This window comes from Haliotis asinina, chromosome 8 (assembly GCF_037392515.1).
Source record: "Haliotis asinina isolate JCU_RB_2024 chromosome 8, JCU_Hal_asi_v2, whole genome shotgun sequence".
NCBI classification, from domain to species: domain Eukaryota; kingdom Metazoa; phylum Mollusca; class Gastropoda; order Lepetellida; family Haliotidae; genus Haliotis; species Haliotis asinina.
Genome location: NC_090287.1, coordinates 33,974,640 through 33,999,350, shown reverse-complemented (window position 1 = coordinate 33,999,350; position 24,711 = coordinate 33,974,640). Strand labels below are relative to the sequence as shown.

The 24,711-nt window shown below is 40.0% G+C and overlaps 1 protein-coding gene across 1 annotated transcript in view; it reads right to left on the bottom strand.

The window, feature by feature from the left end:
- Nucleotides 1-16,695: 16,695 nt before the first annotated feature.
- LOC137294031 (xanthine dehydrogenase/oxidase-like) overlaps nucleotides 16,696-24,711 on the bottom strand; it is a 30,185-nt gene continuing 22,169 nt past the window's right edge. Inside the window, exons 27-34 of the mRNA XM_067824953.1 lie at nucleotides 24,425-24,520; nucleotides 23,994-24,122; nucleotides 23,116-23,184; nucleotides 22,466-22,518; nucleotides 21,887-22,088; nucleotides 18,944-19,111; nucleotides 17,217-17,384; nucleotides 16,696-16,749 (exon numbers count right to left, since the gene is read on the bottom strand). Coding sequence (XP_067681054.1) covers nucleotides 16,696-16,749; nucleotides 17,217-17,384; nucleotides 18,944-19,111; nucleotides 21,887-22,088; nucleotides 22,466-22,518; nucleotides 23,116-23,184; nucleotides 23,994-24,122; nucleotides 24,425-24,520 — 939 coding nt within the window. The remainder of the gene's footprint in view (nucleotides 16,750-17,216; nucleotides 17,385-18,943; nucleotides 19,112-21,886; nucleotides 22,089-22,465; nucleotides 22,519-23,115; nucleotides 23,185-23,993; nucleotides 24,123-24,424; nucleotides 24,521-24,711) is intronic.

The window sequence follows — 24,711 nt, the reverse complement described above, 5'->3', positions numbered from 1 at the left end:
CTAGGTCAACGAAAAGAATCATCATCAAGAAGACAAGAAAACTGTTCTTGTGTGTCGACGAAGTTGATAGTGGAAATCACATAAAGCATGCGGAAAATCTTCTCACTTTGTGTTACACTTTGGAACTGGCTAAGATTCTTAGACGGTTATCCTGTGATTTGTGTTTTGGATGTATGTTTGAACCTGAGGGAGAACTGGAGCACACGTGTAAGCACATGCTAGAACAGGATCACGTTGATGGTCTTTTCATGACGGCCATGAGTGAAATAAATGATGAACACGTGATTGATAAATGGTTGGAAGTATTTAGTGATGACACATCTCTGAATTACGTGAACATAGTTTCATACCGCTGCAAAGACTTTCGGGACACTCATTTTAAAACATCAGAGTGGCTTCATGATCTGAAGCAACGTGTGGTTAAGATGCTGTTGTTAGAAAATCGCTTTCAATAATTGTGAATGTATACATGAATGAATTCTATTAATTAAAGCATATGTTCCTTCCTATTCGTACCTTCATGTTATATATTGCCTGTTACAACTGGTTTCATTCAGTACGTGTGTGAGTTCACAAAAGATGAACAGGGTATTGTTAGAGAGGCACGAAAAAGCATTAGAAAAGTATTATTATGACCCTCACAATCCAGGAGCCTACTATGGTCCGTCCAAACTCCGACGGGTATTGAAGACAACACCTCAACCTGATGTTAAGCTCAGGAAGGTGAAATGGTTTGTCAACAACCAAGATCCTTACAGTTTACACAAACCAGTCAAGCATAGATTTAAAAGGATGAAAGTCAGAGTGAATTCCATGGACGAAATGTGGGATGTGGACCTTGCTGATCTTTCACGCTACAGCAAAGAAAATGAGGGTATCCGGTATTTGCTTGTCGTGATTGACATACTGAGTAGGTTTACTTTTGTCCTTCCTTTGGAAAATAAAAGGCCAGAGTCCGTGTTGAAAGCCTTTAAAAAAATACTTCAAGAAAGAAAACCAAGAAAAGTACGCGTAGATGGTGGTAGTGAGTTTAAGGGAGTGTTCAAATCTTTTTTGGAAAAACAAAATATTACCATTACTATTGCACGCAACGAAAACATTAAAAGTAATTATGTGGAACGCTTCAACAGAACACTGAAGTCGTTGATCACACGTTACATGACACGTAAGAACACCAAGCATTATCTCAGTGTTCTACCTGATTTGGTGTACAACTACAATAACACCCCACATTCGTCTTTACCCCTTCTATCACCTGCTCAAGTCAATAAAAGCAATGAATTGAAAGTTTGGCAACACTTGTATGTCAAACCCTTGTTGAAGTCAAAGGAAAAAAAAGGTCAAGTGATAAAGAAATACAGATATAAAGTTGGTGATCTTGTTCGCATCCCATACCTGAGGAAACCGTTCAGCAAAGAACTTGATCTGAAGTGGACGGAAGAACTTTTCAAAGTAACAGAACGTTTCAAGAAACAAGACATACCTCTGTACAGAATTAAAGATTTTCATGGTGAACTTATTAAAGGGAGTTTTTACACTGCCGAACTGCAAAAGGTTAACAAAGGAGACGATATTGAGTGGCAAGTGGAAAAGATCTTAAAGAAGAAACGCATGAGAGGAAAAACGTATGTTTTGGTTCGTTGGTTAGGTTGGCCTAGTTCTTTTGATTCATATGTGGTAGAAAGTCAACTGAAAAACCTATGATGGAGAAATATGTGTTTCTCAAGAGTTCTGACACAAAAAATTCTTATTTCAAGGATAACAGCCCTTATCATTTTCGCATTAAGCTCAATCAAAGACTGCTGTTTGATGGATTTTGGGTCGTGTCTTTATCCGAGTTAAACTTTGGAAAGATAGACCTCACTCATGTGAACGATCCTTATGTAGATATACTGTGTAACCTGTGCGATAGTTCACTGGTGGGTAATACCCAGTTACCACTGTTAAGACGCATTGATCTGAGGAATGGACCCAACTTTTCCTTTGCTAATGAATACAATATCCATGTGATGGTCAAAGAGTCACCTGACATTGAAATCTGTATAAAAGCGAGCAGTGGAACACCACTGTCATTCTTGAAAGAGCAGACTTATGCAACACTTCACTTGAGACGTTATCCCTTTGCTGACTGAACATGGATTCCCTCCCTCTGTATATCCCAGATTATAGCAAATGGCAGAATTACTTCAAGAAACACATGACAAGTACTTCTCGTGTTGTGAATGGAAAAGCTCCCCCTAAAGTTATTCCATCTCACCGATCTGTTTCTCAACCGGAAGAACCTAAAATCGAACTGCAGATGACTTCAGAACAACAAAGTGTTGTGGAGAGAGCGGATGCTAAAGAAAAGCGTCATAGGTCTTTAAAAAGAGCTGCAGGTGAACAGATTGCCACAACCAAGAAGATACGTCAGACACGTAACATCGCCTCCAAGACAGCTAAAGTGCTCAAGTGTACTCCTGTGAAAGAAAACGACATCTTCAGTTGAGCATCATGTCTTTATTGAATAGCAAAACTTTTGAAGAGTTGGTACCGGATTCGCTCAACCTATTTACCTTACCTCCATATCAGACCAGTATCCAGCAACACTATTTTGTAGATGTACGCCCACTCAGTCAAATTAATGACTCTTCTCCACTGGAATTTCACATATCCAATTCGGGTAGTGATTACATTGATTTGAAGCGAACAAAACTGCATGTAAAACTCAAAGTCACCCATGCGGATGGATCGGTATTGGATGCAGACGAACACGTGGCACCTGTCAATTTGCTTTTGCAGGCACTGTTTTCTCAAATTTCAGTGTATATGCAGAACCAGTTGGTGTCTTCGACCAACAATCATTATGCTTACAAGAGCATGATGAAGACCTTGCTAAACTATGGAGCTGATGCGAAAAGCTCTCAAATGACATCGCAGCTGTTTTACAAAGATGAGGGTGAAGATAATGATGCCATTGAAACAACTGATTGTGTCACTGGAACCAATTACGGTTTGATTGCACGTGGTACCTACATCAAGAAGAGCAATGAACTGACCATGTCTGGACCTTTGTATGAAGATGTGTTTAGCATGAAAAGACATTTAATCAATGGAGTAGATTTGACTTTGAAATTGTACAGATCATCACCTACTTTCTGTTTGATGAGCGGTAAAGCCAACCAAGAGTATACCATTGAGCTACTCGATGCTTATCTTCAAGTATGCAAACTCAAAGTCAACCCGGCGCTGATTCTAGCTCACAACACCCTGTTCGAAAATAACTCCAATGCACTCTACCCTTTCACCAAGTCTGAGGTCAAGGTCAACAGCATCCCTGTTTCTCAACTGACGCATACCATTGATAATGTGTCCAACCCCATTGCTAATCGTTACATCATCGCCTTTGTGGAAAGCAAGAGTCTGAATGGGTCATATGACAAGAATCCTTTCAACTTTCAATCCAGCATGCTCAAAACTGTCAGTCTCTATGTGAATGGTGTCAGTGTACCTGGGCGTCCAACTCGAGCTGATGATGTGAACAGCTACGTAAACATGTTTGATGGCATGGGGTTTTGGAGAGAAAATCGAGGAAATTTCATATCCAGGGGAGAATTTTTGTTAGGAAATGCACTGTTTGTCTTTGAACTGGAAGAGTTGTGTGGAGAATCCGAGTACCTCAATCTGGTGAAGACTGGAAATGTGCGGTTGGAAATCGAGTTCAAAGCTGCACTAACCAAAACGCTGAGCTGCATCATTCTCAGTGAAAGAAACTCCATCATCGAAATCGATCAAGCGCGAAACGTCTTCATCAAGTAAACACAGAGATGAAAGCTTCACAGTTGATGTGCGCCCTTCAGTGTGATTCAACCTTACAGACTCACGTCTTGGGGGTGTATGCCAGAGATACGCTTCCTATAATCGCACCTTTCATGCAAAGACAAGGTGTAGGATTTATTGTGAATACTGAGTCCAGTCAGAACAGTGGTCGCCACTGGGTTGCTATGTACTTTAAAAACAATACAGCAGAATTCTTCGATAGTTTAGCAGATCCTGTTGATGTTACATTTGATCGCTATTTAAAGACTTATGCTGGTTCTTACTTACGCAGTAATCACCGGTTACAATCTGTGAATTCAAATGTGTGTGGGTTCTATTGTTTGTACTATGTATTATGTAAATTTAAAGCATGCCTGAGTCTAAACCATATACTTCATCAGTTTGATGTACACAACTTCATGTGGAATGACGCCTTTGTATCTGAATATGTTTGTAATTATTTCAAATACTGCTCTGCTTCTTGTCTAGATTGTAACTGATGTTATATCTATGTATGAAAAAAAAATATCAATAAAATTAGTGTAGATGAGATTAGGTTTGTGTTGTGTATAAATACCACGGTATCAAGCCTAGTATTGCAGTTCTGTGCTAAAGAGCGATCTGAATACATCATGGGAGAATGTGTGTTACCATTTCAAACTCCTACTACAATATCGGTTGTGGGAGGATCTTCAAGTGGGAAAACCTTTTGGGTTGCACAGCTCTTAAAACAAGCTAGCTGCATGTTCGATCCACCACCCAACCTGATTGTGTATTGCTATGCCGTGTGGCAGGATGCCTACAGCGAACTTGAGAAGACGATTCCCAACATTCGATTTAAAGATGCACTACCTACAGAAGAGGAGTTAAAATCATATTCTTCGGAATCCGATAAACGGTGTGTACTGGTAGTAGATGACTTCATGCAAGACATTTGTAAGAACCCTCTGTTTTTACATCTTTATACCACACTATCTCATCATCTGGGAATTACTGTCATTAACATTCAACAGTCAGCCTTTCCTAAAGGCGAATGTAACAGAACCATGTCTCTAAACACCCATTACTTTGTTCTGTTGTCTAACCCGCGTTCAGCACATGAATACAGAATTTTGGCATCGCAAATATTTCCAGGTCAAATTAAATATTTTATGGAATCCTTCCAAGATGCAGTTGGGAGAAAACAATATGGGTATCTTGTTTTGGATGCTTCACCCCATGCTGATGAACGCTATGGACGTTTACGCACAAACATATTTCCTGATGATGAAGTATGTACAGTCTACTTACAACAGTCCCAGAAGTAGGACTGAAATGATATATTCGTCTCTCTACAAGTGTTTTCATCATTTCACACTCACCGCTGAAGTTGAACAGAACCATGGATGTGTGCGGACGGTTCAATGATGTGCTCGCAGACTGTGTTGAAACAGAGCGTTACACTGAGGAGTATGGCTATAAGTTTAGTGACAGATTGAAGTCGTTCAACAACTGGCCTGTTCAAATGAAACAGTCGCCAAAAGCCATGGCTGAAGCAGGATTTATTTACACAGGACAGTCTGATAAAGTCTACTGCTTCAAATGTAGGCTTCGTGTACATCAATGGATACCCGATGATGATCCCATGACTGAACACTTCAGACTGTCTCCACACTGTAACTATATACACATGGTGTCTGAACCCATGGATACCAAGAAAGGTTAGACGTGAGCAACTTTGAATAAATATTAATCACCGTAGTTTTTCAAACTGACAACCTTCCATATAACAACCAATTCACGTCACTTCAGCCATAGTACAGTCAGCCCTCCCTCAGAATGTATGCAGTGAAAGAAAGGAATTGTCTGATCAACATTATCGAAAAACACAGAAAGGATGATGCAACATTGAAAGAAACAGCTTCTCGAATGTTGTTTACAGTGTCAGTGTGGGGAGACGATTACGCTGCTTTACAAACAGAACATCACTATGACTCATGGACTGAAGTCATTAAAGACTTCTTGTGGAATAACAGACTGTGTCCCAACATATTAGATGAAGACATATGGATAGATGGAAGGGTAGACTACGAATGTTTCTGTAGTGAAAACGAGCGAGTGGTTGCTAATAATATTTTTCGAAAGGCTATGTCTTTACAAGATTACGAAGACTCAAAACACAGCACCACTGTGTCTGTTAAGGGTGAAGATTTGTTGGAAAGTTGGCAAAGAGATCCTCCTCATGATTGTAGTCAGTGCAAAGAAGATGACAACAAAGAAGATGCGATTTTGGGTTTCTAGATAAATAACACTAACCAAAGATGTGTGTCTTCATTTGAGAGTGGAACAGCTACCATACAGCATCAACATGAGTGGTCTGCTCCAAAAACATTCAGCTTTTCTTATGATGTTGGAACAAGCTAGTGTCAGGCAAAGAAAGGCTTTGTTAATACATGCCTCACGTGAACAGCTTATGTCAGTGATTACTCTTATATTTAACATTTTGAGAGGAATCATACCCTTACCACACAGTGATAAAATGCGTCTCTCACGCTACAAGAAGTGCATTCGATCTTTAGCCAGCAAGACAGTTAGTAGTCGCGAGAAACGTGAGCTGATTCTGACACATCATTCGGTTCTACCCATTTGCATAAAATCCTTTCAAGTATACCTCTCATCGATTCACAATGAGCAAGCCTATGGTTCTTCTGACAAGAGAGACCTACCAGAGGTTGATGAACAATCAAGAAGAACAGATTCTTCCTCAGACAGCGAATCAGATACTGAATCAGAATCCTCTGACGAGACAAGATCTGAAGATGATGAATCATAATAAGGGTTTTAGTGATGAAACGGTTGCATCTGTCATGGAACATAACATGGACTTTATGCTTCGTGTCCCCGAGCAGATCATTCGAGGGGTTTCGTCTACAAAGACCATTGGGAAGTTAATGAGCTTGTGGATATTTGTGAAAGAAAATATTCTGAATGGTCAAATAGGACTAACAGGAGATCTAAGACTTGTGTTACCTAATGGTGAGGTATTACATGGTTCAAATATAGTGGACTTGCTCCGCTTTTTCATCATGAACGCAGGTGCTGAGAGTCACCGACCAGTGGGATATAGAGAGTTTTATAAACTTTTGAGACATTTACACATTCCTAAACATCTCATGAAAAGCAGGCAAAATAAAGACAAAAAGAAGAAGACTGTAAATACTTTATATATAAAACGCAAAGCGTCTCATGGTGTGCCTGGTGTGACAAACGTAAGGAAAACAATCGAACCATTTTAATGTACATCCATTCTTCTATACATATTATGTACAAGGAAATAAAAAAATGGATTACTAAATGACTAGTTGGTCTTGTTGTTTATCGTAAATGCATGTTGAGTTTGGTCAGCATCAGCAGTTTCTCTTTTCCTGTGTTGGAAAGCAAACCAGCGTTCAAACTGTTAATGTTGTCATACCAGTCGGTGTATCTATCATGGAAGTCTAGTCTGAGTTGTGTACGTTGATGACGTGCACTTTCTAACATGTTTTGATGAGATATTCCACTCAGAGCTTCTTCAAAATAGCGCTCCACCTTTTCATCACTATTCAGCATCACACACTGGTGATTGATTTGAAACGGATGACCAGTTTCACATCCATAGCAATCGTCTTCACACAATTTGGTGATTTTTGTCTTGAGTTCATTCAGGTAGAGCGTTTTGAGAATAGACTCGAACATTTGACGATGGTGTCTCAAGTCACGTGCACGCTCAAGAGACCGCCTTGTGGTGTTAATTTCACGCACTTCCACAGGATATACAGTGTTAGCAGGGATCACACCCTGTTCCATGACCCGCTGCAGAACCCTCTGTGCTGCTTGATAAGCAGCCATTCGTGTTCTTCTTAAGGTTTGTCCTTCACGCAGCGTTTCACCATTGGCACCGATCAGTCTGTACATATATCTCTGAACATTCATTTTGACGCTGAAAATAAATTAATGATTAGATAAATAGTTAGATTAAAGGAGCAATATATATATAATTAGATAAATTATATATAATGAATGAGTAAAGGAAGCAATATATGGTGAATGAGTAAAGGACTCCATACATGGCAAATGCGTAAAGGAAGCACATACCTGTTGAGCACTGTTTTCTTGTGGAAAGATGTCTTCACATACATAGTGAATGTATACAATTTTTTTTAGATTGGTGAATATCCATATGGAACGCTGTGAACAGCATCATCTAACAGATACCTCTTGTCGTCAACTGGTGTCAATGCCACTTTGTTTTGTCTCTCAGTGTACAAAGTGTTATTGTATGATCGAATCAAGTGAAAGGAACAACTGAACCTCTTCTGTTCAAATAATGATTGTTTATACATATCATGTCTGAGAAATTTCTTGATGACAGATTTCTTAATGCCTTTAGCTGTCTTTTTTTCGATGACGTTTTTAGATTTTTGCATCAGAAAAGAGTACATTTTGCTTTTTAGTCCCACAAACTCTAATATGATGCTCCCGCCTGCTTCATCCTTCATTTTACCAGTTACCTTGCGATTTTCATCCGAGTATAACCCTTTTGGATCATCAGGTGCATAGTTGGAAGTGTCAAACAAATGTTGATTGTATTTCATGAACACATAAGGATTCAAAAGGGGTTCATGTGAAGGTGCATGTACATGCATAAACAAACTGTCCGTGTCCGTCATCAAAAGGTCAAGTCTTTCTGGCCCATACTGCATTCGCATGACATCATAATAGAAAGTGTAAATTTCATATTTGGCTAAATCCAAGATGGTGAAGCCAACAGCAATGGGTTGATCTAAATGTACAGATAATTTCTCCAACTCTACTGCAGTCACGTCTTCTGAAAAAATTTTGACCTGTTTGAAGTTACTTTTCGCTGCACATTTTCGAAGTTTAGATCTCTGTGTTACCAACTGAACTGTTTTATGCTTTCGTTTATTCATGCAGAACCGTCCAAACACACAGTTGTTCATGAGTTTATAACGATCTTTATCACAGTCATCCTTGGCATTTTTGCGGTTACTCAAATTAAGATCGATGTAAGGTTTCAACCATGCTCCTTGTCTAAATTTTAACACTCTGTGTATTTTTGTACATATCAATCCATGTCTCAGGTACAGCTGTAACGTTTTGAAGTGAACCACGTAGTGGGAACGATCTTTTAGAGTAGTGAACAGTTTTTTACCGGATGATTTCTTTGAACCTTTACGCAACGATTTTTTGAGTGGGTTGAAATGAGTTAACAGTTTCTGGTGAGCAGGTGAAAACTCATCATAGGGAATGTCATCATGTGTAGGAGCCATGGGAAAAGCAGCATGAGCTTTGTGTAAGTGTTTGGGATACAACAAATCGACTTCAAGGATGTAACCTGTATCTCCTTCTGTATCGACAGTTGTCCAGTCAATGGTGTCATACTCTTCAGAACTGATGAAGCGATAGTTTCCAATGGGGAGCGGTTGTAGCATGACTGTTGCATACAGAGAGTTAACATCAAAGTAGAGAAGAAAGGAGGTGTCTTTCAGTGGATCAAAACCCGATAGGTGATAATTGTTAGCAACTGCATATTTCTTACTAATCATAGACACCCCACCACGAATGGAATTTTCAATGAAATTGTAAGTGTCGACATCAGTGAACAGATCAAGTTTGGCATCTGTGATTTTCATAGCAGCATCCAGACAAAAACCTGGCATGGAGTAATAATGACAAATGTCAAGACCATAGTCAGTCAAACACCCTGTTCTGAAGGTCTGTATGATGTCGGTTAATAGCAGCACATCAACACTCACATACAACCGGACAAAGTCGCTCATGGTTTCACAGTCAAACTCCTTCCATAATTCATGAACAAATGTATAGTCTTCCTGACTAATATTTTCATCAGACAAAGAACTGAAGAAGGATGCTTGAGAAGGTAAACAAGTCTCATTCAGTTTTCCCCAGTCATCCATGTATTCATAAGGAAAGGGAAGTTTCCTTGTTAACATGTTTCCATGATGGGGGAAGTGTTCTTTCAAATAGACAAATGAATCCACGCCTTTGTTCAGTTGGTTTTGTGTCAGTGCATCTAAGGAACTTTGCAGAAATTTGTAACTATCCAAAAAGACCAAATTGTTATCCACTGTAAACGATAGAAACTGTTCTGAGTTGTGAGGGATGACTGTAATGTCTCTGTCACCAAAGTGTTGTGCTACTTCCAGTATCAAGTGAGAATCATAACGTTCAGAGTTATGAAGCATGACAACCACTTTCTTGCGTAACTGAAAATTCAGGTTACATCGATTATGCAAAACTTGTCGAAAACGTCCTGTCAGGTGATCGTGGTCTAACACTCGATCAGTACCTAACAGTTCACTACACAAACCACAATGAGTAGCATTGGCGATGGTTATCTTATCTTGGACAGTGAGCTGCATGGGTTTGATAGAATCCAACAATGTCTGGATGCTGTCATATTCCCTTAAAATACTTTCAATAAAATGCTCAGCTGCCTGTTCTCCTACATATGTTTGTACAGGTTTCGAATACCGTTCCTCCGTGCACACCACTTTGTAAGCATAAGCACAAGGTACATGTTTATTCAGTCGTGAACTACCCGGGCTGCTTTCTGGAATGAGCAAGGACTCAAAATCAGCCACGATAACAAACGTGGCTCGTTCTGTTTTGCTTTGAGAACGTAATCTAAACTGATACACCGCATCCTCTGGACTAGGCATAATGACTCTTTGTGCTTTGTCATAACAGTAGTCTTTATGCTTATCCAGACATTGTTGTGATGTATAACACCAAAGACATTTGCGACAGATGAACTGAGTGCGGTTATTACGTTGCTTGTTTCTGACTAACCCACTTAAACTGGTAATGAGACAGTAATGTGTATTTGGTTTAACGTCTACGTCCATGCGTTCATGTTCTTCTAACCCTAGGATGCCTTCAAAATCATCCGACTCACTTTCTTGTGAAAGCAACAACAAATCAATCTTCCTGTTTTCATCTGCATCCAGCCTATTACTGATGTACATGGGATACAAAGTATTATCTTCAAACCCATACACGTTGATACTCAACTCATTGGCTTCTTCAAATCGAGGAATTTGTTTTAAAGTCATGGGAAAGGTGAATCCTTCTAAATTCAAACGGTTTAAATAAGGACGATAATTTCCCTCGCGTTCTTTGTTATGAGAAGCCGGAAACAGTTTTGCTAAAATGCTGTAAGCAAAACAAAGATTATCGCCATTTTTTATGTTGATAATACTTTTGGATTTCTTGACAAGAGTTTGTGGTAGTGGAATATAACTACCACCTTTGAAAGGTTCAAACTTTACCACAGTGAGTTTCAAAAGTACGACGGCGGAGATATTCAAACCAGAATGAACCCCCTCATAATCATCCAGCGTCTGAAGCATCTTGTGTACGGCTTCAAGATACTGTTCATTTAAGTCACTACCCTCTGTAGCTATAGTCATGACACTTCTGAAATAAGCCTCATGGTAACTTGTGCTCTCATCTTCCCGACTAGGTTTGGCCATTCTAATATGGAGACACAACCCCCATTTTACGGCTTTTTTCTCACGAATTTCATCCTCAATTGTATCAATAACCTGACTTTGTTCACTAATCATGAAATTCAGTGGGTCCGTGCTATTCCGTCCGTCAAAGTCATAGTCTCTAACATCTCCCTGTAGGGAGTGGCTTGAACATGGACGTGAGGCGATATTGGTGGCGGGAGGGGCGTTAGGTGGGGGAGGAGGAGGGACAAATAGCGTAGCCGTTTTAGCCCTTTGTCTACGTTTACCTCTGCCACCACCCGACATGTCATGGTCAGTTTTATGTGTGTGCATTCTTAATGCTTTAGAGGTTGGGAAAGATTGATGATACGTTTGACAAATATGTTCATCAGGAGCAGATGTTTTACAGTTACATGAATGTCGTTGATAACCGAATTTGCTGTTAAACCTTTCAAAGCAATGTGGACATTGACGACAATAAACATTTTCGGAACAACTTTTGACATGACGTTTTAAATTGTCTTCCCGATTAAACGATCGATGGCAATGGTTGCAGGTAAACAATATGCCCACTCGTTCACAATGTCTCTGATGTCTTAACAAATGACATTTCTGTTTGAAACAATGTCTGCAAATTTCACATTGGAAGACAGGACATGTAGTTTGCTCAGACATTTTGTTATTTGTTGTTATTCACCTACTATAAAATTTGAATACGATTCACTATTGCATGTTTTTTTCTGCGCCAACTTCTTTGTTTATCTGAAATAATTAAAGTTATGATAAAACGTTTCGAACAATGTTTTAAAAAATGATGCACAAAAAAGGCCAAAGACTAAGTATTCTGATTGTTACTCACTTCTCTGTTGCTTGTACGTTCGCTTGAAGAAGTCGAGTCTTGACTGTCTCTAGTCTTTGACGGACTGTTGAAGTGTGTTTCCGGTCGTGCATAACCTTATCCTTTTTATACCGTGTAAGTGCGCTATGTTGCTTGCTATTTCTCATGTCTTGTATCGGAAGAGGGATGCGACTGGGGTCGCCACGTTTTGAAAAAGTGTCACGATTACTTCGCTTCTGTTTTTCAACAGTACAACGTGGTTGCTCGGTACATGCAGGGACGTTGATACAACGTGTTTTGGAAATGATAGAGGGGTGTGTCGCTCATATATACTGCTCACCATCACTCATGATGTTGTCTTGACTGATATTCTTGTATATGCGCGGATTCACATGGACACTCACGCGCGCGCGCGCACACACACACACACACACACACAGACACACACACACACACACAAGCCATCGAACCACATGCGCGCACACAGAGTGAGAAGTCGACACTGCTAGACTATGGGTGAAAGTCCAACAAAGAATAAGAATAAGACTTTTCAAAGTACTTATTCGTTTTATTAAATTAATAATTCCTTTTCATTCCTGACGACCAAACCTCACCCCGCGTTCAGTGTGGTACGTGTCTTATTACAAGGACGTTGTTTGCTGGTGTTGTGGGGAAAGCGTAGGGGACCCGTGCCTGACACTGTGTCACTGCATCAAGAGGATCCCTTGATACCTTCTGACAGCAACAGGAAATGTAGACTAACGCTTAGTTTCTGAATACATATCATTTTGATAGTAACACACAAACACATTCAAATTCAAAAGGAGCATCAGGGAGACCAGAGATTATAGGGCTTGAGCGCTGCAGCTAGGGCTATGGTGTTTGGGAAATAATATGGTTCGGGGGGCTGTGAGACAGACTACAAGGGATATTATCATCTCAGATGGTACGGATCAAGACAGCCACATCGATTGCGAATACACTCAGCACAATCATACATTCAGCACAATCAGCGACAACGTGGTTGTGCAGACTCGTACCACTTCTGAAATAATAAAATTTGTAAGAAGAACTCATGTGTGTAACGGTTTTTAACAGAATTAATGTTAAGTAACTTTACGGTAGGAGTACTACATCATTACATGAGAAGGGGCGTGATTGGACGAGTGGTAGTGACGTCGCACTGTATATCAGTGTGTTCTAAATCGGATTTGCAAATAATTTGAAAAAAAACCCTTCTTGCTATAATTAGACTTTACACACACAATTATATGAACTGTTTAAGACAAAAAATGTGACTTACTCAAGACAGTAATCTATATAAATTTATTAGACACCGCATTGTGAGAAGCTGGTTTTGGTGAACATATGAGTAAATTCATTCATAACTAACGAAGCCAGAGGAACGTTTCAGATCACTATCACCAGCTCGCCGCTTTAACCGGAATGAACCCGGTTGTCGAGCGAACAATATGATTAAAGTCAGGCCATAGCTACAGGTGTAACCTAACCTATCACCCGTCGTCTACCTTCACCGCTTTTCATTCAAGACGATATGCTTACTAGAATGAACTCGCCTCACGCATATATTCAAGACTAACTAAACAAACTCAGTGAGCGGGTAAGCACGTGTTCCCGTTGGTGAGAAACATTGTGCAAGCACCGCCATTCATGTGTCCATTTAGATTGCCTCGCAGAATATCTACCACCCATCATGATACTAACAGCGCAGTGATAATAACGTATTTTAAAACTTGTACTTCTCACATCTTAGTAATAATTTATCCAACACTATGATGTAGGTAAGAACACTTTTTGTGAATTTCTGGTTCTCATAAAATTCGTAGTCGCCTACAATAGGATACAAGGTCATTATCAGTACACCTATCAACATGTATCATTTTGTGAATACCGTCTTTAATCAAGGCGATCGCACGAACAGAATTATAAACCACTTATCAATCAGATAAAGTAATCACATGATAGTTAATACGTGATTGTGGTAACATAGATGATGATCAAAGTTACAAAGTACCTGCGCGTTAGGTTCTGCAACTTTTCAACAGAACACTAATCACATGGTTTAACATGTAATGTTTGCATCAAAATCTCTCCCACTTTGCTAGTGAATTCACTCTCACGTTTGTGTAAAGTCGAGGTACGTTCTAACGATTCTATCTAACGATCTATCACTTGTTACAGCATGATTATCATAACGAATTTCATTAAGAGTGGAAACATTGAGGATACACATCACATAACAGACATTTTTGATTCGGTAAAGTGTTACAAAGTAATTGAATCAGAAGCGTTAGTACTCTTTATAATTTTAAGTTCGTACTCTGTTCTTTGAGCATTAAATGAAACGCGAACAGGCATTACGTGAAATATTCCAACTAAAGCTGTTGCGAGCGGTGGTGCGTTTTAAGACGTAAACGAATTAGCAGACTCTTAAATGTGGAAAACGAGCTGTCTGCTGCTAACAATTTCTTTTCATCACTAATTCTACTGAATTTGAAAACATAGCAGGGAGGGTCTTGCACATCTCAGTTAAATAAACAGTAATTTAAAGCAAACCCATCTTGACCTACAGATCAAACCATCTTGACCTACAAATCAAACCTACTTGTCAGCACTTTTTTACACAATGGGCAATGGCGGAAAAAGTGGTGCATGGGCATGACACAGCGTTTCTCTTGCTGCTGATTAAGTTTCATTACAACGCATGAAATGGGATCGCGATGGGTTAGGGTTTGTATGTGACTTGATTAAAAAACGCTAGATCATAAAGACACTGTCGAGACGTCGCCAAGATAACCAGTCACATGACACCTTTCATGGTTGTTCTATATTACTGAGTACACCGTGCACTGGGTATCAACCGGTCATGCCACCCTGTCGTGACTGTTCTGTATAAACAACTTATTTGAATAGACGTGAAACATCCATTGATAATTTCTCCTTAAACGTCATTAACTTCTTTTCACCATGGTGATATTATGTATCACTAGGCTTAATGAAATTGATATGTTTAGATAATGACTGTCACGTGTAGCTATTTTTGGGATGAAATGTGGGACAAATGAGGGATGAGGGATGAGGGATGAGGGATAAATGAGGGATGGGGGATTTACGGTCACTGGTTTCATTGTCTTTGCTAATTGGAGCACGAAATGAGGGATGAGGGATGAGGGATGTGGGTCATGGGCTATTGTTTTAGCTAATTACCGCATTGTTTTAGCATTGTTTTGACATAGTTTCTATTGTCTGTGCTGTAGAATGAAATTTATATCTACTAATATGCAAATGATCTTCTAGTTGTGGCAAGGTTACTCTTGACGAGGTAAGTTTTGATTCAAGCTAGGTGCAATAGCAATAAGGGTCATAGGCCTACTAGTTTTAAGATATTCCAGAAGTACCTAAAATGATGAATAATTCAATATTTCTACGATTAGACATGCATGAAATAAATGACATTTTCAAGAGCGATTACGTTGTTTACGTAATTTACATGTGTAGACAACCGATGCGGGGCGTGGTGTTTCTGCTGTCTGATATTTTCAGTTGCCGCGATAATACAGAGTCTTAGTATAACACTCAGCAGTATTCCAGCTACATGGCGGAGGTCTGTAAATAATCCAGTGATCAACATCATGAACATTGATCTACACAATTACGTGTGTCAACCAAGCCAGCGAGCCTGACCACCCGATCCCGTTAGTCGTCTCTTACGACAATCATGGATTCCTGAAGACCACTTTTAACCAAAATCTTCACCAGTGACTTGTTATATTCTCTCAGAAAATATACTTACTCCATGCCTTCATATATTGTTCGTGGTTATCGTGAAACCATATACACATCAGCGAATAGATCTACTGCCAGAGGACCCGTGAAGGTCCAAGTTAGAATAGGCCTTCAGCAACCCATGCTTGTCATAAAAGGTGACTATGTTTGTCGTAAGAGGCGACTAACGAATGGCCATATTGCTGGAATATTGCGGCCTAACACTAAACTAAATTCAACTATTTCACATGTACGCGTTCTTAAAAGGAAACTTAGTTTCTTCTGTGCTTTTGATGATATTGTATATAAATGGACGAATGCACATCTAAGCTCCAGTTGGTGTTCGTGACTCCAAACATGTTACAACGAAGTGGAAACAAAATAACAATCATTGTCATCTGTTGGTTGCCGTTTTAACACGCTATTCATATCACATCTGTTTACCTGTTTGGTAACAATTTCCAGTCAGTATATCAGCAACATTTACATAAACGGAGGAAAAACTACTCATCAATAAATCATATACTTGACAATAAGAATCTTCTGAATTGAATGAGTTTATGGGAAATAGACTGTTAATATTAGATTTTCAGCTGAATTTGTCGCGGTATCCGCTAACCCCTCTGGATCCGCCTATAATTAGTGGTTATCCTTTCTGTACTTCGTGTTAGTATTAGTGTAATATATCATAACAGGGAATGCTTCTATGAAATGTACAGGGTGATCAATTCATAGCGACTTTCTTCAAGTGCAGACTGACTAGGAGAGACGAATGGTCCATGGCTTGAACCCTCCCTCGGGAGTAGGTTTAACCTGCAAGCATAATGAAACACAGGGCGTTATCAATAAGATTGGCTGCTGTGTAAAATCACTTTGAATCTTCACATCAAATCGGACACGAAAATGGTAACATTTTTTCACGAAAATATCAAACATTAATACATTAATTTGATTAAGTGACAAACATGGCCTTAGAAACCAACGTTTATTATGTGTGAGTTAGTTAGAAAGGGAGGTGCACACAAATGAGAAAAGGACGGGTGGACACTCTATTTTCATCCGAGTTCAGTGGTGGCTTTCCCCACTTTTGTCAGTATTCCAGCAACATCAGTGCGGGGAACACCAGAAATGGTCTTCAAACATTTTACCCATCGGTGGAGTCGAACCCATGGTTCGGCGTCACAAGCGAACGCTTAAACCGATGGGGTACCCCACTTCCCCCACGTATTCCGTAAATCAGAAGATGAATCATCTGATGCTACATCTATTGTAAAACCAACCTTTCTTGTAAACTGGTCTTGACAAGCCATTCTGACTGCTTCAGGGGTGGCGGGACAATCCAGCTGGAACCGGTCTGTGCAGCCTGCATCCGCCCTGGCTGATTTGACGGCGTCAGCGATTGCAGAAAACACAGAGATGCCGAGTCCATAGGACGCTTCACCAACACCCTGCGATATGACAAACAAATGATACAGTCCGCAGTGTTCCTGAATGCTCACACGTACCTTAATCGGTTCAAATCATGAATATGAAGGCAAGTGTTATGTGAGTGAGTTTTACGCAACATTCCAGCAATATTGGGGCGTCATGGGCAAGCTGGCTAAAGCGCCAGGCTAGTGATCCAGCGAGGCTGCGGTGTCGTGATCGAACCCACCTGTGACCGAGTGTTAAAACTTGGAGTCAACTTTGTGTGCAGACGTTTTCCGTGTTGTCACAACCCCTGGTGTACACTACACAATCCTGTGCACTTAAAAGAACTTACGAATCCGTTGGTGTATGACCAGATGGTGGCCACCACACTTGCATACACCTATTATGCAGCAACGTGCTGTAACCGTGGACAAAGCACTGTGACTATGTGTCCCAGTCCACCCAGCTGTGAATTGGGTACCTCGTTAGGATCCACAAAAAAACAAAAAAAAAACAAAACAAAAAAACTCGGCGCGATAGTGGTAGCAAGAGTTGCATACTTCGTTGGTCGAGGGAAACCAGCGCTAAAATATCCTATCCTATCCTATCCTATCCTATCCTATCCTATCCTAGATCACGGCGGGGGACCCCAGAAATGGGCTGCACCCCTAGTACTCATGTGACCCGTGAAGGTCCCGGGGTAGAATAGGCCTTCAGCAACCCATGATTGCTATAAAAGGCGACTCAGCTTGTCGCAAGAGGCGACTAACGGGATCGGGTAGTCAGGCTCGCTGACTTGGTTGACACATGTCATCGGTTCCCAATTGCGCAGATCGATGCTCATGTTGTTGATCACTGGATTGTCTGGTCCAGACTCGATTATTTACAGACCGCCGCCATATAGCTGGAATATTGCTGAATGCGGCGTAAAACTAAACTAAACTCACTCACTCACCTAGTACTCATGTGGGGAATCGAACCCGGGTCTTCTGCGTGACGAGCATATGCATTAACCCAATGGCTACCCACCCGCCCCCAGTTAAAGCGGCCTATAATCATTGAGGTTGTGACCAATGACAGCAACCACTGGGCCAGAAATGGGCTTCACACAAGGTGCTCACGTGAGGAATAAAACCTAGGCCTTCGGTGAGATGAGCGAACGCTAAGCTACTACCCCAAAGCTCTGTATTGTTTGAAATGGTGAAGAATCTGAGATGATCCTTCAACGCTTATCCGTACTTTTATAAGAGTTTCACATCTTAAAGCGCAAAAAGGAAGAGAGCTGGGGACGGGAAAGCACGGTTTTCACAAATTATGTAACATGTTTTACATAATTTTCAAATTTAGATCACCTTGGCAATAATCTTTGACATAATTTTCTATGTACGTCAGTTGGCTTTGATTGGGAAGCAATTTAAATAATTTAGATTAAAAAGGACCAGCCATATAAAGTCACATTAAGTTTAGAACCTGAATCAAATGTAAATCCTTTGGCCTGTTATGACATATAAGTGTTAATGTACATGTCAGGAAAGAATGAATATTGCTTTACGCCGCATATACATGGTAGGAATGGAAATGAAACTCTTCTACAGACCTTAGATCCATATATAGCCTGTTTGTTGTTGCTGTTTCGGAGCAGGTGTATGTTCAGCTGAGAGGGTATGTTCCCGATGGAGGGGATCTTGTATGTGCCTGGCCCCTGAGTGAGCAGCACCCCGTCGGGACTGACCTGGTAGTCCTCCAGGACGTATAGGCCATAGCCCTGTTAGATATAGATAAATAATGTCTGCAGCAAGTTGTCTGTACCTTGAATTACTGGCAAACAAGGATAAGTTGAGCACTGACCTGGCAACTGACCCTTATTAACATGTATGAGGGCCGAAAAATGGGACTTGCCATTGTGAGCAAAGGAGTCCCACGTTGTCTGCAATCAAGTGAAGTGTATTACCGGCTTGCTACACCGACCACGTGACAGTCTTATGATCAAGGCGTGTGCAGTGACATGCGGAATCAATTTCATCGCCATTCACTGCACGTGTACTAGTCCACATTTGCTCCACCTTTTACAAACCTCATTTACTCTTTCCCGTCCAACGCCAACTTCCTGTAAACGCGTTCTCTGCGCCCGTCCAACTTATCCTTGTTTGCCAGTATTAGCTAAGAGGTTCATGGATTCTGCATATCTACTTCAAATGCTGACGACAGGCTTTAACACAAACTACAAAACTGACGCAAGACTGAAGATATGAACATACTTTTACTATCATAATTAAATTGTGGGACAATATACTCGTCTTAATAGTGTTATATATACTCATGGAAACAAATAAGGGGAAGTGCAAGTGCTCCTTCAATCTTTTCCAGGTTTCTTTACAAGGTATGTATTGCACTGTGGGTGAAACTTTGGAAATAAATAAAGGAACACTTGTACTTTCATGTGTTCCCTTATTTGTTTCCATGTGCATATTATAGTACACAAGCGATCATAGTGACAGTAAAATTCTTTGAGAGACATTTAGGCATTGGATCAATAGGACGTTTATCAATATTTTATAAACAACGCTGTGTTTACAATTCTTTAATTTGCCAAATGGCTTTGAATCTACAGGCCAATCTGCAGGCACATTTTGTCAAATCAATAAAAGGAAAATAAACGACACTTTGTACACAATTTCAGCCCGTTTCTACAAAATCCGTTAGCGAAGCCTATTGCGCAGAGAAAAGTCTGTTAAAGACTGATGTTGACATTCCAGTGCTCAAAGTGCTCAAATACAGAGAAGTGAAGTTGTAAGTTATCATGGATGATTCCTTAACGTTAACACGACAAATAAATAAATAAATAAATAAATAAATAAATAAATAAATAAATAAATAAATGAATGAATGAATGAATGAATGAATGAATGAATGAATGAATGAATGAATGCTGTTTCCAACGCCGTTATAAAACATCAACGGTTTTAGAACCGACACCAAAACGTCGCTCTCACTGTAATACAGACGTTATTTATTCTCATATTGCCATCCTCCCAAACATGGCACTTGCCTGTATCCTGATTCCATTGGTATAAATATAATCGCCCAAATTGACAGTACAGATGTATGTTGAGCCAATCGATTGTTCTCACTTGAGTTAAAGTAGTTCTGGGGTACAGGATTATATGTGACCAGAGAGGTACATAACGTGACGTGACTCCCAAAACGAAGCCACAATAATCTAATTAGTCCAGGGTACCTTACACAATACCATACATAATGGCGGACGGTGAAAGAGGCCAGGACATCCTTCTTTGTGGAGCTGGAGCCCCGGGTTCTGACCCACGAAGCGTTTGTAGTATTACGAGTTGTCCTATATACTTCCCATCAAAAGTTTAGACTCACTTAAAATACTTTAGCAAAATTTAGCTTAGAACAGTTGTCAGTTGTCTAAGTGGCGACATTTACAACAGAGAGTTTAAACGTTTGATGGGTAGTATACATATTTTGTCATAGTATGACAAATGACTTAGTGCTTAGTGACTTAGTGAACATCTTATGTAGTTCCAGACATGTAGTCACATGTATTACTCTGGGAACCCTTGAAGACCCGGGTTAGAATTGATCATCTGCAACTCATGCTTGCTGTCAGAGACTAACAGGATCGGGTTGTCAGGCTAGCTGACGTGGTTGACACCATTCGTCACCGATCGCCCCTTTCCGTAACCTCCATGAGGCTGTTCGGTTTGTTCCGAATAACACGAGATGGTCACGAATGAAGTCCAAGAAGACCCCTTTCGTCACTACTCGCCCCTTTCCTTAACCAGCTATGAATAACACGAGTTAGTCACGAATGGGCTGACAAATGCCATCCCAACTGCATAGTTCGATACTCATGGCGCTGATCACTGGATTTTCTGGTCCAGACTCGATTATTTATAGAGCGCCGCTATATTTTTGGAATATTGCCTCAATACCGGCCTTCGCGAAAAGTGATTTTGTAAACAAAATCTAATATGTCTAATACTTCGGCATTCGTGTAAGTGTATTTTCGAAAACATCCCAAACCGATTCTTTGCTCATCGGTAACGTTTCAGAATTATCATTAGTGATTTCATGAAACTCTGATATCAGTGATCAATAATATGCTGTTTATGAAATTCAATACTCTCGGAAATTATCCGATTTTGCTCTTCAAAACATACATCATCTTAACGCTGTGAATCTCGATTTCTGAGTGTGTCGAAAATGGCGACATTTACGATTAGGCCCATTTTGAAAAGTTATTTAATGAACTTTAGCTCTGTCTGAGATAATACATGATGGTATCAAGAGAAAGGGAATTTCCCGCAAAATTCGAAACTGTGAAGCATATTTGTGTGCGTAATATATTTAGAATTTTACTGGACTTCAAAGTGAGGGTTGGCGAGGAAGGACTTAATTGTACCCGTGGCATCCACGGGGTTAAAAAATAAAAAAAATAAACAAGCAAAATATTATTCTGGCATTGCTGTCTCATGAATCTCTATCCAAGTGTCATACATACAAACCAGGTACCTACCTGAATAAAAGCACCCTCAATCTGACCGATGTCCACAGTGGGGTTCAGGCTTTGACCGGCATCCATCACGATGTCGGACCGGATTATATGATGTTCGCCCGTCAAACAGTCAATCTCCACCTCGGAGCAGGCGGCACCGTACACGAAGTAGTTGTACATGACGTTCTTGTCGCTTGCGGGGTCGTAGTGGAGACCGTCTATCCTTTCATCGTAATATATGTTGTAACAAAACTGTTTGTGTTGCATTGTGACCATGTCGAAATGAAATCTATCAGGCAGAAACATCAACTGACAAAATGTCCGCTGTTGATCTCGGTTAGAGACCATACCGTGGCATACGTCCATACTTGAATATTAGTCACTCACTCACTTCCCAATTGGTTGACTCCATTCGCGGAACATATTTAATTACATGACTGTAAGAAGGATGTGTGGTACCTCGCAAGAATGGTGTAGAAAATAGGATATCACCGTTAATGAAAATATAAATATCATATTGGGTGACGTGTCTGTTGCCGTTTTTTTTCTATAGAAATTCTTAAAAGAAATTTAACCCAACAAGATAAAAGCATGTCTTACTTGTAGAATCCTGTCGCCATCAGCTGGACTCTATCCATATAGGCCGCTTTAATCTATTGACGAGATAAAAGGGAAATAATGACGATACACTAATGCTCTGACAAGTTACTTCCAGGAACAAGTGGACAAATAACAATAAACTATCTTTAATTACGTGTGGTTACTTCAGGGTGTTTGGTAAATATCAAGTGTGAAAAGAGCATTAACTACATCAAGGAGTCTGGGTGTCACATTTTGTTATCAACACAGATTCCTGAGCTCGCATTAATTTCGTGACGCATTCTAGACTAGATCCTTGCACTCGTATTAATTTTGAGGCGCAATAATTTCATGATTTACAGTATTTTCGTTTTTTAAATACAGTAGGGCTCATATGAGCGATGTTTGTTCCTATATGTAGTTTGACATGATGACTGAACAAGGAATACGCACGGACCAAGCTTAAACTTTGACACAACTGTAAGATCGACACGTCGGTATTTGATTACATTTCAAATAAACACCCTTTGACTGTATTTCCAATGTACACCATGTTTGATAAGAAACGGAAAAATATTTTTTTTTTGATAAATGTGTCAACATTTCCCCATAAACAGTAAAACCTAATTTAAACCTCTCAAGTTTAGTATATTCATGTCCACATGACATACCCAATCCTTCCATGTTCCTTTGGGCGTCATGTACGGTTTCAGCCGCTGGAGGAGCTGTTGACAAGCGTTCTAGAACAGACAAAGACACACCGCATATATTGACAGAAACATCTACATTGAAAACACATGTGTATGCTCTTCCTCTTCGTGCAATGATATGTGTTCATATCTTCATTATATAAATGTGATTGTCGTTGTCTTCACTAAATAAACGTGCTTGTATTTATTATTCATTTTGTAAATGTACTTGATGTCTTCGTTATATAAACGTGCTTGTTTTTATATTCATTCTGTAAATGTACTTGGTGTCTTCGTTATATAGACGTGCTTGTTTTTATATTCATTCTGTAAATGTACTTGACGTTGTCTTCGTTATATAAACGTGCTTGTTTTTATATTCATTTTGTAAATGTACTTGGCGTTATTTTCACTATATAAACGTGCTTCTCCTTGTATTCACTGTGCTAATGTAAATGTCGTTGTCTTCATTGTATAAACGTGCTTGTATTTATATTCATTTTGGACATGTAAATGTCGTCTCGATTACATAAACGTGGCTGTCCTTGTATTCATTATGTAAATGTAAAGATCGTTTTCTTCAAAAGTATTTGTCGGTATATTCATTATGTAAATGTATGCCGTTATCTTTTTCATGAAAGGTTTCATATCCTTATCTAAATAAATTGTACCTTATTTTCATTACATAAACCTGCGTATTATCACCATCGAAATGGAAACCAATATTGCCTTGTCGTATATTCTAAAATTTAATCTTCACTTGAATCATACATGTTTATATGTCTCCCATATTCTCATTATTCATGGAAGGTATTGATCATTGTAACACGTATACCTGCGCAAGGTGCCCTCTCACTTACCTGCACCGCTGCTCCATTGATGTCCGCTGTTCCTGACCCTGCACTCAGGGAGACGTTATGAACTGTGTCTGTGCTGTAGGTCTCAACATGGATGATGGATGGAGGTACACCAAGCTCTCGACTAGCTACCTGTGGTAAAGGATCGGAATCAGTGAGCTAGTGCCACTTCTATATAAGGTGACCTGTAGAATGGATCTTCAGTTACCCATGCTTGTAAGAGACGACTAACGGGATCGGGTGTCAGGCTCGCTGATTTGGTTGACACATGTCATCATATCACAACTGCACAGATCGATGTCCATGCTGTTGATCACTGGGTTGACTGGTCCAGCGATTATTAACAGGCCTTCACCATATAGCTGGGATATTGCTGAGTGCGGCGTAAAACTAAACTCACTGACATATTCAGAACATATAGAGAGGACACAAGCCTGTATCATCTTTGTGTGGATGCCTTGCCCCATCTCAACGCCTCCATGTGCGACGAGGACAGAGCCGTCACGGTAGATGTGAACTAGGGCACTGCCCTAGACAAAGAAAGGTGGCAATCAATACACGGACATGTAAATAAATCTTGTTACTTTCGAACGTAGCCCTTAACGTCAACTCTAAACCTTTCAAATACTTAACTGTATCATTGAACAACGCCGATAGATGCGATTATAAAAACCCCCATCCCAGTCCCTCCCCGCCGATGGTACTTCCCAAGCATGAATTA